General features: G+C 38.3%; 1 protein-coding gene across 1 annotated transcript; it reads right to left on the bottom strand.

Moving 5' to 3' along the window:
- Window positions 1-2,152: 2,152 nt before the first annotated feature.
- Window positions 2,153-3,855, bottom strand: LOC100019673 (WD repeat domain phosphoinositide-interacting protein 2-like). Its single transcript, XM_056807001.1, has one exon. The coding sequence runs from the start codon at window positions 3,781-3,783 to the stop codon at window positions 2,689-2,691; it is 1,095 nt and encodes a 364-aa protein (XP_056662979.1). The 5' UTR covers window positions 3,784-3,855; the 3' UTR covers window positions 2,153-2,688.
- Window positions 3,856-15,935: the final 12,080 nt, after the last annotated feature.

The raw sequence follows: 15,935 nt of genomic DNA, 5'->3' as shown, positions 1-15,935 counted from the left end.
ATCCTCTGGAGAGATGTACTCTTGAAAGACACTTTTTATGTACTCAGCTTTGCCAAGGCCAGCTGAAACTAATTCTCCCTGCCTGAAAGTGTGGGAGTAAATCACTTAGTGCTCAGGCTAGATATCTTACCTTATCCTCTCTCTGATTTCTTGCTTCACTCTTTCTACATTTTGTAAATAAAATCTCTTTGGAATTAATTAAATTCCTGGTAATCACAATCTTAAATAATCAAGTCCAACCCTTTAAAAATTAATCCCATTTCCCCTCACAGTTTCAACCTATGCTGTATCATATTGGCTTTGTTTTCCAAGTATTAGTCTTTTTTTTTCCCAAGATTCTCTTCCAACTCAAAAAGAACTATATTTCTACATTTGTGTTTAGGACCAATTTTTCTCCTCCCCTTTTCCTTCTACTTCATTGAGTTAAATGTACTTCTGAATCTAATTGTATATGTCTGTACTCTTCCTTTAAGGATCAACTGTTCCCCCTTCATTTGTAAAAATATCTGCTTTTCCACTTTAATAAGATAATTTCCCCTATTCTTCCTTTCCCTTTGTTTCCACTTCCTCCTTGTTCCTTAACATAAAGACAACAGAACCACCTCAGATGATAAGAGTTCAGAGGGGACATTTGTATATCATCTTGTTTTGTCCCTTATCTTCACATTTGTCTTTTTCTCTTCCTTCCTATGTTTCAATGCAATCCTAGCCTTCATTGGGATTCCTTGGAAATTCTCTATTGACATTCAAGGTTCATTTTTGATTATATTCTGATTATATTCAGTTTTGCTTAAGTTATTCTTGGCTGTAAGTACATATGCTTGGGCTAAGTAGTAGTGGCTGCTAAAATCACATGTAATCTTGATAGGATCCTTGGTGATTGAATTCTTTGTTTCTGGCTGCTTGCATTACTTCTCTGAGTAGCTTTGATTGTTGTCTGATATTCCTAAAAGTTTTCATTTTGGTGTTTCTTCAATTAGTAACCAGTGGTTCCCACTTTGCACACTAGACCAAAAAAAAAGCCTAAACAGATCTGTTCTAGATCTCTTTTCTCAGTATTCAGATGGTCCAAGGATTAAGGGTTCTCCTCTTCAATCTATTTTTTTTTTCCCAAGTCAGTTGTTTTTCCCAGTCTTTTGACTTTGGAATCATTGCCTTCTATTTAGTTCATTCTAATTTTCAAGGAATTTGCTGCTTAGGCAAGGATTTCTACCTCTTGCAACAAGTTTTTAATGCCTTTTCCATATCTTTTCATTTTATAAAAACATCTCTTCCAGGTGTTCTAGCTCATTTGTGTCCAACTTGTGCTTTCTGCCAAGACTAGAAGTTTTAGTAACTTTTTTTAGTAACTTTTTCTGTATTTGTGTCTTTGTGTCCCTGCCACCAGCAAACCTTTTTATGGTTAGTCTTTCTTTTTGTTTCTCATCCAGGTTAATTATGTTTGGGGGAATTTCTGGTCAAGTTTGTATTACATGTTGGCTTCAATTCTACTTCGTGTCTTTTCACTGATGAATGAAATTAGGTAAGTACCTGAGATGGAATAGTCCCAGATTATGACCGTATAAGCTTCAAAAGGTGAAAAGAGCCATGAGAAAGAAGCCCATCAAGTGTAGTATAGCAGAGTTTGCTGATAGCCACAGGGGCTAACTCCAGTGAGAAGCCAACTCGGAAGAGATACCTGCCTGACCCAGCCCAGAAAAGATCAATAAAACAAGTTTTTGAAACATACACAAATGCAGGGAAACAAGATGGCTCAGTGGCTAGAGGTAAGGCATGGAGATGGGAGGACCTGGGTTCAAATCTGTCCTCAACCAATTCCTAGCTGAGTTGTTTGAATGAGCAAGTCACTTAAAATCCAGTGCCCGCCCTTACCACTCTTCTGCCTTGAAACCAATACTTATTATCAATCCTAAGACAGAAGACAAAGGTTAAAATTTTTTTTTTTACAAAACTGAACACAAGAAGCAAGCACATACATGGAGGAGAGCAACACGGTAAAATTATTAAACATTCAAAGCAAAATAGATATTCACAGTAGGAGGATAAAAATTTAATCTATGACTCTCAAAAAAATATTTTTTAAAAAATCATATTGACACTTTCCTGTCTGACATTAGGTAAACAAAAGAAAGGACACCTCCCCGGTACCCAGGATAAGGACAATATGTTCAAAATGCATCCTAGTCAGATAAGGATGGTCTCTCGGGGGAGACTGGCCAATGTTCAGTTCATGATGAATGTGCAATGTGTCTGCCTGTTGATAGTAATCAGTATGAAGGCCTGGTAAACCTGCTCCAAAGTTTGATGGAGTCCTGTCAGCCCTTGGCTGGTCTTATAAATTCATTATGCTGTTTCTCTTGGTTGTTTCTTCTTTCCTGATCATGAGAGAATCTGAGATGGAAGACCAGATTTTGACCTTGTAAACTTCAAAGTCAAAGATTTACCAGAAAGGTCCACAGAATCGACTGTAGTTTGCTATTAGCCACAACAGGCGAGAGAGGAGTCAGACTTCAGGAAGCTACCTCATTGGTGTTGACCAGCAATAGCTAGGCCCAGTCACTGTGTCCTACTAACAAAGGAGCAATTCATTCATTAATTATGTACCACTCAGAAGTGAACTCTGGTGGTGTTCACTCCAAGTGGTCATGTTGAAGGAAGTATGTCTCAGTCTAGGGACAGTTGGGCAATTTATTCCTCCTCTATTTCTTTGAAAAGGTTGTGTTGTTTCATCAGGGTACATTCCCCTCCTTCCTGAGGATCCAGGTTGTACATATATAAGTAACCATCAGAAGCTCCTACTAATAATCGGGGAATCTTCTGAATTGTGGCAAGTGAACAGATATTTTTGTGACCGCAGAATGGTAGTCGGACAGTAGCAAATGCCCTTCCCTGGTTAAACATTTCTGTTACTTGAGAGGGCAAATAGCTGGTAGAGGCCATAAGAACTTTCCCAAAGTAACCAGTCCAGGTAGTTGGTTCCTCCTGAGGTTTCTCTTTCACAGTCTCAAGTTTGAAGATGTGCACTGTTTCAGTGTTACTGGAAGCAGAGAGGAACATTCCATCCATACTGAAGGCCAAAGAGCAGATGCTTACACACCTCTTCACTCCTCTCCAGAACTCAAAGATTTTCTGTCCTTCTGGAATGGAAAATACTCTAATAACAGTACCCTTCTCAGAAGCTGTGACAAGTTTGGTACCACTTGCATCAAAAGCCAAAGCTGCTAGGGGACTATCATGAGCTGGTATCATATTAGCAGCCCTCAAATTAATGGTGTCAAAGACTTGTACTTCTCCAATAGTTGCACTCCCAGGATAAGCCAGGTAACAATTGTCATTGTTTATTGACAGTGCACACAAACCTGCAGGGTTTGGGGGAGTTTCCCTGATTGTATGCAGTACCTTCATATCACGAATATTGTGTATGTAAAGACATTCTTCTAGGCATACTATCAACCTCTGTCTATTCAATTTGACTGCCAATATGGTATTGGAATAGCTATAATTACATATTTCAGTCCCCTTCTTAAAGTGGCCGGCCTTTATCTTTCGTGGAGCTTTGAGGCTAACAATGGCCACCAGACTACTTGAAAATAATCTTTCCACAATACACACATCTTCTGTATCAGTACATTCATAAATCTGTTCCAGCTTATCCACAGAGGAAAGGGAGAAGAATTTATAACCAGATTTACTCCCAACAGCTAAGGATGTGTTGTCCTGGTTGAAGTTGGCGAAGAGCAGCTGGCTGGAGCCGGCCTCCCCGCTCTGACTGGCCAGGTTCATGGCTGAGAGGGGGGGCCTGGGCTCGGGCGCTCTACCTCCCGGGACGGGAGAGACTAAGGAGTCAGGGTCGGCTCCAGGCCCCTCTCTCCGCCGCCGTTGTTGTCCTCCGTAGTGGGTCCTCCAGCTGCTGCGGTTGTGGTTGCTAATATTCCTGCTGTCGCTGCCGCTGCCGCCGCTCGCTGCTCCAACTTCTCCAAGTATTAGTCTTAAAACTTTTCTCTACCATTCAAGATCCTGACTGCTCTATTCCCAGTTTTCCTATTCAACCTTATCTCTTATTCTTCTATAGCAAAGACATTGTTTTCCAAGACAAGATCTCAATCCCACCTCCAACTGAGATCATATCACAAGGGAATATGTTTTCCTCACATTAATGGTAAGAGAGCACTACAGAGTAGCTATTTGTTTTATAGTCCTGAATATCTGAGTTCAAATACAAGTTTTGACACTTTATGGTGGGGCAAACTAACCATGCTGATGAAATCATGAATCCTTCAGGCTTTTGGCTCAATTTAATCAGTTTTATTACATCTATAGTTATAGATCCAGGATATATAGCAATCCTTCCACTTCATATTATTTGAAAATCATTGTTCAGAAGGAAATCAAGATTTCCTGAATTATAGTTCAGGTTCGTAATTGAAATGTCATATTAAGTAATTTAACTATTTTGGTTTTGATTTTGCATGTACCAAATGAAGATTTTCTTTGATATACTTCCCAAGTGAATAAAATAATAGAATATTAGAGCATAGAGGGATGTAAAAATTACTTGCCTAAAATCTAATAGCTGCTGAGTCACAGAACTAGGACTTGACACAAATCTCTTGGCAACTTTCTGTGATGCCAAGCAATTTCCTCTACTTGTTAAATATGTGTGTGAATGTCTATATCTATATTTATATTTATGTACATCCATCCCAGATTTAGCTGCCATTTAATGTTAGTTTCCTTTCCTTTCCTTTCCTTTCCTTTCCTTTCCTTTCCTTTCCTTTCCTTTCCTTTCCTTTCCCTTTCCTTTCCTTTCCTTTCCTTTCCTCTTTCCTGTCTCCCTCCCTTTCTTTCTCTTTCTTTTTCTTCCTTTCTCTCTCTTTCTCTCTTAAATTATTATTTCTTTCTTCCTTCCTTCCTTCCTTCCTTCCTTCCTTCCTTCCTTCCTTCCTTCCTTCCTTCCTTCCTTCCTTCCTTCCTTCCTTCCTTCCTTCCTTTCTTTCTTTCTTTCTTTCTTTCTTTCTTTCTTTCTTTCTTTCTTTCTTTCTTTCTTTCTTTCTTTCTTTCTTTCTCTTCTTTCTCTTTCTTTCTTTCTTTCTTTCTTTCTTTCTTTCTTTCTTTCTTTCTTTCTTTCTTTCTTTCTTTCTTTCTTTCTTTCTTTCTTTCTTTCTTTCTTTCTTTCTTTCTTTCTTTCTTTCTTTCTTTCTTTTTTCTTTCTTTTTTCATTTTGAACTTTACATATCCAAGAAATGCTGTGATATAGTCAGTCTAATCTTGACACTGGAAAAACATGAGTATAAATTATACTTCTAACATTAGCTAAGGGCTAGCTTAGGGTATCTAAGATGCTCAATGGATAGAGCAGTGGAGCTAAAATCATAAAGACCTGATTTCAGTCTGGTCTTGAGTATTACCAATGTGACTCTGAGCAAGTCACTTAAACCTGTTTGTTTCAGTTTCTCATTTGTAAAATTGACTGGAGAAGGAAATGGCAAACCACTCTAGTATCTCTGCCAAGAAAACTCCAAATGGCATCACAAAAAAAAAAAATTGGATATGACTAAAATGACTGACTGACAACATTAGTTATGAGATCGTGTAAAAGTCACTTATTCTTTTTTTGAACTTTAAGCATTTTTCTAATATAAGTCTGAATTCTCTTACCAACAAAATCATATATATTTATATCAATATATACATGCATACACAAATATATGCATATATATTTCTCAAGATGCATGTATTCATTACTTTGTCCTTGCATATACATGTTTTCATTTACCATTGCAAAAATTGGTTTGGGAAAAGTATTTTCATCTGCTTAATTTTTCTTTTATAAAACCACTAAATTTAAATAGAGTCTCATAAGAGATTTGTCAACAAATACTAAAAAATAGAGTTAAAAATAAAATTTCAAATAAAAAAGCTGTTATAATACTTTAAGGAGTTAGGCTTTTATAATCAAAAGTGTTTCATCAACTGTGATAGCCCCTTACACCTCAATGCTTAAGTAGAGTTTCATAAGTTGATGACAGTCAAAAATATTGTCACTTGGTCTACAACTTCCTGTTGATGATGATGAAGATCCACTTCATACTTAGGCAGCCTGATTCTCACCACCAGGCTCAAAGTTTCCCAGATGAATAGGATCAGCCAGAATCTGAATTTAGTTGGCATAGCTTTCAAGAACCCAGTATCATTCCCACACTCTGAATAGTAAAATTAGGAATTTGGGGGGCATAAAGTCAGGGAACCCTTTCAAAATGATGAAAATAAAGTTGAAGTATTTAATAAATTGAAGTAAATTTTCCTATTTGGGCATTCCAACAGATGAGGGGGTGGGAAGAAGATGCCATTTCTCATTTGCAGCAATGGGGCTTTTATTTGGCATTGGATAATATGACATCATTATATCTGTGTTCCCATTTAGGGCACATTTGGAAAAAGTATGAATTAGGTGAATTTTTTTTAAACCCTTACCTTCCATCTTGGAGTTAATACTGTGTATTGGCTCCAAGGCAAAAGAGTGGTAAGGGCTAGGCAATGGGGGTCAAGTGACTTGCCCAGGGTCACACAGCTGGGAAGTGTCTGAGATCAGATTTGAACCTAGGACCTCCCATCTCTAGGCCTGACTCTCAATCCACTGTGCTACCCAGTTGCCCCCGAATTAGGTGAATTTTAATCATTTTTGTTATTTCAGAGGCACTCTTCTTATATCACACACACACACACACACACACACACACACACACACACACACACGGATGTGAATGAATATTTACAGAATCCAAAACCTATTTCTGTTCTTCACTTTCTTGGGCCATTCATTCATAGTAGTACTTTGGTAATGTTCTGTTATATGGTCCTTTCTCTTCATTCTCCCTAATTACCCAATCTATTTCTCATTCAGTTTGCAGAATCAGGAGGAGAAAGAAGAAATGGCTGAGAAGGCCTTAATCTGGTAGCCTGCCCATTTGCATTTGCATTAGAATGTCTCTCAAAACAATAAAAGTGGCTTACAACATTTATTTATGTAGTCTAAGAGTACAATTAATGGTAGTCTCTCGGTGACCAAGAATGACAATTGTCTTTGTGTCTTATCATCTATTGATGTACCCTCATGTGGCTTTGGAGTCCAAAGGCTGAGGCACAGAGTTTGTGGCACATGGGGCATGGGACGCCAGTTGTTACAGGAGGTGAGGTTGTGGCCTGATGTCAGTGTTCACACGCAGCGGCAAGACGTTGACGTTGTTTATCTTCAAAGGTGGTGGCGGCATGATTAATGTGGGTTCGCCAGCTGCTTCTGACAGAGGCAGCGAGTTCTAGTTGCTTTGGTGTCATGCCAGCCCACTTCAAGTTGAACTTTAGCTGATCCTTGTATCTTTTCTTTGGTCGGTCTTGTTTCCTGAGTCCAGCTGACAGTTCACCATAGAATACCTGTCTTGGTATTCGCTGTGGGTCCATGGGATGACGTGTCCAGACCATCGTAGCTGGGTTTGGAGGACCATGACTTCGATGCTGGTGGAGTTGGCTCTGTCGAGGACTTCCTGGTTGGTGATTCGGTCCTGCCATCGGATCCTCATGATTGACTGGAGAGAGCGTTGGTGGAATTGCTCCAGCTGTTTCATGTGCTTCTAGTACAGTGTCCATGTCTCACAGCTGTACAGGAGCGAGCTGAGGACCACTGTGTTGTACACTTTGAGCTTCGTTGCAGTGATTACACCTCTGTGTTGGAGGACTTTGGAGCACAGCCGCCTGAGTGCCTGGCTAGCCTTTTGGATCCTGGCATTGATCTTGTGGTCTAGGGACCCATCGTTGGCGATGGTGCTGCCCAGGTACTTGAAAGTGTTGACGTTAGAAAGCTGCGCGCTGTCGATTGCAATGCAGGGCTGATTAGTTGGCCTCCCTGGTGCAGGTTGGAACAGCACCTCTATTTTGCTGAGGCTGATAGTCAGGCCAAACAGTTTTGTTGTGGTAGAGAACCTGTCCACAATTGTTTGGAGATGATTTTCTTGGTGGTCATCTGTGAAGAGAGCTTCCAGGATGAGTCTCTCTGTTGTCTTTGTTTTTGCAGTCAGGCGGTGAAAGTCGAATAGTGAGCCATCCAGTCGGTATTTGATGTAGACGCCCAGGTCTAGATCCATCACAGCATGTCATAATACTTGGGTGAAGGATAGGTTGAATAGTACGGGAGCGAGGACACAGCCTTGTTTCATGCCATTGGAGATATTGAAGTGGTCGGAAGTCTCTCCACCAGATAGGACTTCCCCTGTCATGTCAACATGAAAGAGCTAGATCAGTTTGACTAATTTTGCTGGGCAGCCGAGCTTGCTGAGGATCACCCACAATGCGTCCCTGTTCACTGTGTCGAACGCCTTCGTCAGGTCTATGAAGACAATGTAGAGACTCAGGTTCTGCTCAAGGCATTTTTCCTGCATTTGCCTCACCGTGAAGACCATGTCGATGGTGCTGCGATCTGGTCAGAAGCCACATTGTGATTCAGGCAGGTTCTGCTCTGAGACAGATGACAGGAGTCTGTTGAGTATAACATGGGCAAGGGTCTTTCCATCAGTGGAGAGTAGTGAGATGCCTCTGTAGTTGTCACAGGCTGTTTGTGAGCCTTTGTTCTTGTATAGGGCTATGATGGAGGCATCTTTGAGTTCTGGGGGCATGTCTTCCTCTTCCCATATGCTGGTCAGCACTATGTGGAATGCCTGGAGTGCCTTTCCATTTAAAGCCTTAAAGAAGAGTACAATTATAAGATCTGAAGAGTACAATTATCAGATATATAAAATGTCATTATCCCCAGAAGTTCAGTTTTATTTCACTGACTTGATTCATAATTCCTTATCTAATTTAGAGAACTACTGTTTAAGGAAGCAGATAGGTGACTAATGGGTAGAGTACTAGATTTTTACTCAGGGAGACCTGAGTTCAAATCTTGCCTCAAAGACTTAACATCTGTGAGACCCCGAGCAAGTCACTTTACCTCTGTTTGTCTTAATCCACTAGAGAAGGAAATGGAAAAACACTCCAGTTTCTTTGTCAAGGTAAATCCTTTATGGTTCATGGGGTCACTAGTCAGACACTACTGAACAAGAGCCACCAAGAGAAAAGAAGTGACTTAGGTTTTTGGGAAACTAGGGAACCCTAATATTCTAAGCCATTCGAAAGCTATTGGACAAATAATCTTTACCTGACTGATAGTGTGACCTTCATTGTTAAAATTATGAGGTATGTGGAATATTTACCATGAGCAGGAAGTTTAGTCAAAAGATTAAGTGTGAGAACATTTAGGCAGCTAAGAAAACTCTGTTATTGATTTCAAAGCACACAAAGCCTGTGGCTTTTGAGAGGGTTAATGGCCTAGACAAAACATTGAAGAGAAGAAACCCAAAAAAACAAACTAAGAGAAGCTGTCTCATGGTCTTAGACAAAGATTTCTGTCTTTACTCAAAGAGCTAAAAAATCAAAAAGTCTATGGACTTTAGGCCAAAATGACATGGCAATCTCCTTTTCTCTCTTAAGAAAGTCATAGGCAAGGTCTACATGTAGTCTGAAGTTAGAGATAATAGAGCAACATCCAGGAGAGGACATGAGTTCACCCAACCTGTATCTAAGTAAACTGTATCTGGTAAATAGTAAACATTCATTTGAACACTGTCTTGGTCAAATATTGACTAGTAACTTTATCTAATTCTTATATCTATCATCAGATGCCAACAGTACAGAGTAGGAGTGACAGTACCAAGATGGAGACAGAACTACAAGATATCAATGCCCTTGCAATAGTAGAAATATGCTTTATTTGGGAGGGAGGGAAAGAGGGAGGGAGGAAGGGAGAAAGAGAACATGGATCACAAAATATCAAAAAACAATTATTGAAAATAGTATAGACATAATCTGGAGAAAAAACATTTTTAAAAACTGATGTTAAAAATTTTAATTGGAAAAGAAGTCATTAGGCAATGGGAATTTTGTGACATCCTTAAGTAATACAAGAAAATAACCCTCTATTTTTAAGTCTGACCTTTCTGCCTATACACAGTAGCCAAGGAATTCCCCTTTTGGCAGCTACTTGTTCACATATTTCCCTCATTCTGGATTGCATACCCTAATTGTGCCATAGCAATGTACCAAGGGATTGTGTGTACACAGAGAAGCAGCCAAATGACTTTTCCATCTTCTTTCATTTCGGTTCTTATCCTGCTTGTAGAATGAAAGGGTTAGAGAAGTGGGTTCAGAGGGTAATCTTGTTTAAACAAAAAAGCATCTACATTCATTTAAATATGCTTCTTAGTAGGAAAATCCCACTATGACATACATTTTTGTAATGCAGAATGGATTGTGTTTTTCCCAATTTGTTGAAATGAACCTCTGAGCTTAGAGTTGATGAAAATAAGAAAAAAAATATTGTCAGGAAACCTGTGCATCATTAAAGAAGGGAAAAATTAAGCACATCCTTTTAATGTCTTTCCCTCACCCCCACAGATCCTCTACTCCAAACATTCTTAGAAGTTCTACATTTACAATGAAATAAAGAAAGAGAAAGATTAGGATATTTAAATTACTCAGCAATTCATTCTCAAATTTGATCTTTTCTAATTTCATCTATGCTGAAATTTGGCTCATGATACTTAAAAAGGGCATGAACTACATCTCTATTAAGGGAACAAGGCCTCCTAGATGAATATTAGTTTATGACTTCTTTCAGTGAAATACTAATTGGTTTAAAAAGAGAACTTTTTTTATATTTTGAAGCAGAAAGTGTTCCCTAAAGCTCCTAAAAATTGTCACCAAAAATGACATCTCTGTTAATTCTGTCAACCTTAATTAAAAAGAACTACAAAGAAAAAGAATTATGAAAGTGGTTATAATAAAAGGTCTTTAATTGAGGAGAGAAGATTATAATCTGGGGTTCCTCACACTATCAGGATGACAATGTACCCAAGAGGGACAATGGGAAGTGAGCTAAAATACATTTTGAAAGGTAGGGCAGGAAAAAAGGGTTATTAAACTTATTTTACATAACAAAAAAAAAACCATAGAAGGGGAGGTGCTGTGATAGCCAGCAGCTTTGAGAGGAGAGGTGAATAGTGGTGATATGATCTGCCCTGTGAATCTTGAAATTTCTCAGACTTGTGAATGTTAAAAATTTCCCCATCAGGGAATTCTCAATTGGAACAATTCCCTACTGGGAACATTCCCCATTTTGAATGTGAGAACTCACCAGGATCAGAAATGGGAGGACCTCTACTCCACCCTTACTTAAGACTGCTTTAGGGGAGAAAATTCCTTGCTAAACAATGAAAGTACTTAGACCCATACTTATAATGAGACAAGGAGTTCTTTTGAGCCATGCCTGTTTTTAGAATTGATACAATGGGATGCTAGGTACCTATAAAGGTCAGGCAACTTGTAAACTTGCCAGGAGCAAAGAGGTGAAAACTTATTCAGAGGTTTTCTCTTGAGGGGATTAGTGGACTCAGCTGTGTTTTCTCTGGTTCAGACTTACTCAGAGGTTTTCTCCTAAAGGGATTAGTCGACCCAGCAGTGTTTTTAGAATGGGTTGTCCTTTGGAAAACGTCTACAGTGATTGGTAGATGGAAGAACTTAGGGGAGGTGACATAGGAGAAAACCCCCTATATAAGAAAGAGATTAGCTTGAGAAGGAAGCTCTGATGAGGATCACTTGGGAAGAATCTCTTGAGAGAGGCTCTGGAGAAGGTAAGCTCTTGGAGGACAATCTCTAAGGAGGTCTTGCTGGAGCTCCTCTGAGGGGACTCTGTCCCTCTGGAGGCTATGGAGAGAGGCCCTTTGAAACAGTCTCTGGCTGGATCTCTCTTTGAGGAGGACTCTGGCTAGAACTCTCTCTGGTGAAGTCAGCTGAGATGGAGCTGGCCTGGTGTCACTAGAATCCTTGCTTAGACAGACCTTGTGGTGAGTGATAAAAGACTGACTGACTGATCTCTCTCTCTTAAGACTCAGGTCTAGGCCATGTTGGCTTAAGGCCCTTCATACTTATTCCTTTCTTACTCTTTCTCTCTTTCTTTAATTCCTCATTGTATTATTAATTAAAGTCTCTATAAAACCCAGTTGACTTGGGTATATTCATAATTGGGAATATTTCCCTGGTGACCACCTTATATTTGATTTAAAAACAAGACACTGTAGTGAAACATATTGGGAAATTTTTAACATTCACAAGTCTAAGAAATTTCAAGATTCACAGCCCCCAGGCAATCTGTGACTTTTGGACTAAGAAAGATCTGTTAATGGTCAAATCCTGCATTAAAAAATACCAAACCACTTCTCTACTCTAGCTGTCTTCAGAAGTAAAAATATTTTTGTCACAATTTTTCTTCAGTGTGTCTTAGAACTTTAGGCTGTAGGTAGTATAATCTACAATTGCATCAAACAAGAGAGCTGGGCTCAGTTAGGATGGCCTTGCTTGGTTCAAGTCCTTACTCTGATACTTTCACTTTGTGTTGTGTGAATATTGGCAAGTTAATTAATTTCTTTTTGCTCCAAGAAACTCTTTAATACTGTCATCTTTTTATTTGGTTAGACTTCTAATGGCTTATATTTGGTTAGACTTCGAATGGCTTAGATTTCATAGTAAATATAGACCAATACATTCTCCCTCTATTATCTACTACTTGCTGGCTTTGGCCAAGTGATTTAAATCTATATGAGCTTGATGAGGCAGCAACATAGCTGAATGCCTAGAATGTTGTGCCTGGAGTAAAGAAGACCTTACTTCAAATCTTAGACACTAACTAGCTGTGTGACCTTAGACAAATTATTTAACCTCTACCTCTTTCTTTAACTATTGGAATCATAGTAACAGCTATTTCCCAGAGTGCTTGTGAAGATTAAATGAGATAATATTTTAAGGATCGTAGCAAAGCAACTAGAACAAAGTTGTTGTTCACCCTTCATTTTTGTAAAAAGGACCAATGACATCACAAGGGTAATGACTTGACTTAAGCATGAGTTCGATTTAAATGAGACAGAGTTACAAAAAGTATCAGTCTCCCTGTCTCTTCAAGAATTATCCAAGTTCAATGGCAGGAAAAATGTCAACATAGTTGGGTAATGGGCCAGAATGCAGAGGATGTCCATGGCATCTTTAATATGTGACCAAGCTCTAAGCATTCCACAGTCTTCTACCTCCAGCCACCTTCAAGGACACTGGAACAAGGAACTCTTCACATGCTTGTCATAAGCATCCCCCTAAATAACAAATGACTTTGAAGCCATTATCTTTGTCAACCTTGAAAAACATATAATGAAGGGGATTTTTTTTCAATGAACTGAAGACCTTGGGGTCCTATATACATTCTGGAAAATGAAGGAAAGGAAACACATACTGACTGGCTATATGGAAGCTTGGGAAAGAGGTTGTAGGCCAGGGCTGAGGTACTAGGGAATGGCCTAAGAAGGGTTAAGAAGTCATCAATTTCAACCCAGTTTAGCCTCTCTGTACAGGTTGTTTTCCTGGAGTGTGACTATTGTACATGCTACAGTTTCTTGGAGCCAGTTGGATGAAAGATGGACACTAATAGAGATGAGTAGCTATGAAAAGACCTGGCAAAAAGTGTTTAATGAATGTTTCTTTTATGAAATCAATGAAACCAAAATTGGAAGGGAAGCAACAAACTGGGGAAAATGTTTTTGTAACCAATTTCTCTGATAAAGGTTCGACTGCTCAAATATATAAAGAACTAAATCAAATTTATAAGAAACCAACCCCATTCCCCAATTAAGAAATGGTCAAGGGATATGAATAGGCACTTTTCAGATGAAGAAAACAAAGCTGTAAATAATCATATGAAAAAGTGTCCTAAATCCTTCCTGATTCGAGAAATGCAAATCAAAACAACTCTGAGGTACTACCTCATACTTAGAAGATTGTCCAAAATGGTAGTAATGGGAAATAATAAATGTTGGAGGGGATGTGGCTAAATTGGGACACTAATGTATTGCTAGTGGATTTGTGAGTTGATCCAACCATTCTAGAAGGCAATTTGGAAATATTCCCAAAGAACTTTAAAAGAATATATGACTTTTGATCCAGCAATACCACTACTAAGTCTGTATCTCAAAGAGATAAAAAAAATTGAGGATGGACCTGTTTGTAGAAAAATATTTATAACTGTACTTTTTATAGTGGCAAAAAACTGGAAACTGAGGGGACTTTCTTGTTTGGGAATGGCTAAACAAATTGTGTGATGGATGCTATAAGGAATGATGAACTGGATGATTTTAGAAAGAACTATAAAGACCTACATGAACTGATATGTAGTGAAATAAGCAGAACAAGGAGAACCTTATACAAAGTAACTGCAACATTATGGGAAAATCAAATGTAATAGACTGCTACTAACAGCAATACAATGATCCAGGACAGTTCTGTGGAAATTAGGAAAAAGAATGTTAACAAAATCTAGAGAAATAACTGTTGGAGTAGAAATACAGAAGAAAACATATGATTACTTGTTTATTTGGGTATATGATTTGGGGTTATAGTTTTAAAAATTCTTATGAATAATGAATAATATGGAAATAGGTTTTGAGTGATACTACATGTATAATCCAGTGGAATTGCTTGTCAACTGGGAGAGGTGGGCAGGGAAGAGGGAATTGAGGCAACATGAATCATGTAACCTTGGAAAACTCATGTGCAAATGTTTTACTGGAATAAAATAAAGAAAAAATCTTTAAAATGCTTATTTTAAAGAACTCGAAACTGAGGTGATGCCCATTGATTGTGGAATGGCTGAACATATTTTGGTATATGATTGTGATGAAATACTATTGTACTATCAGAAATGATGAGCAGGATAATTTAAAAATAATCTGGGAATATTTATATGAATTGGTACAAAGTGAAGTGAGCAGAAGCAGAAAAACATTGGACACAGCAAATATTGTAATGATAATCACCTGAGAAAGACTTAGATTCTCTGATCAAGACAATGATCCAAGATAATTCCAAAGAACTCATGATGTAAAATGCTATCTACCTTCAGAGAGAGAATTGTTGAACTCTGAGTGCGGATTAATGAATTTTGTTGTTGTTCAGTCATGTCCAAACCTTCATGACCCCAATGGACCATAGCATGCCAGGCCCTTCTTTTGTCCATTATCTCCTGAATTCTGTCCAAATTAATGTTCTTTAGTACTATGACATTAACCATCTTATCTTGGGCCATATTCTTTCCCTTTTTCCTTCAATCTTTCTCAATGTCAGGATCTTTTCCAATACATGCTCTGTTCTCATTATGTGGCCCAAATATTTAAGCTTCATCTTCAGTATTTAGCCTTCCAGTGAATAGTTGAAATTAATTTAAGTATCGACCGATTTGATCTCCTTGTTGTCCGAGGTACTCTCAAAAATCTTCCTTAGCGCCACAGTTCAAAAGTATCAATTCTGTGGGGCTCAGCTTTCCTTATAATCCAATTCTTAATTGCCACTGGAAAATCCATAGCTTTGACTATTCAGACCTTTGTCAGATAAGTGATGTCTTTGCTTTTTAGTATACTGTCCAGATTTGTCATAGCTTTCTTTGCAAGGAGCAATCATCTTTTAATTTTATGGCTGCACTTGCCATCTGCAATGATTTTTGAGCCTAAGAAAATAGAATTTGTCACTCCTTTTATTCCATCTCTCTCTATTTGCTAGAAAGTAATGGGACCAATTGCCAAGATTTTAGCTTTATTTTCTTGTTTTTTAATTTTGTAATATAGCTAATATAGAAATTATGGATTGTGACTCACATTTATAATTGATATAATATTGCTTGCCTTATCAATGGGTAAGGGAAGAACTAGAGGCAGGGAGATAATTCAAAATTCAAGATGCAAAAAATGTTAAAAATAAATATTTTTAAAATTAAAAAATAAATGCCTATATTCTTCCTTCCTTCCTTCCTAGAT

The sequence above is a fragment of the Monodelphis domestica genome, chromosome 1 (genome assembly GCF_027887165.1).
Source record: "Monodelphis domestica isolate mMonDom1 chromosome 1, mMonDom1.pri, whole genome shotgun sequence".
Taxonomy (NCBI): domain Eukaryota; kingdom Metazoa; phylum Chordata; class Mammalia; order Didelphimorphia; family Didelphidae; genus Monodelphis; species Monodelphis domestica.
This window is presented reverse-complemented; position numbering and strand designations above follow the sequence as displayed.

Coding starts and splice junctions, on each gene's coding strand:
- LOC100019673 (XM_056807001.1), bottom strand. CDS start 3,783: ATGAACCTGGCCAGTCAGAGCGGGGAGGCCGGCTCCAGCCAGCTGCTC.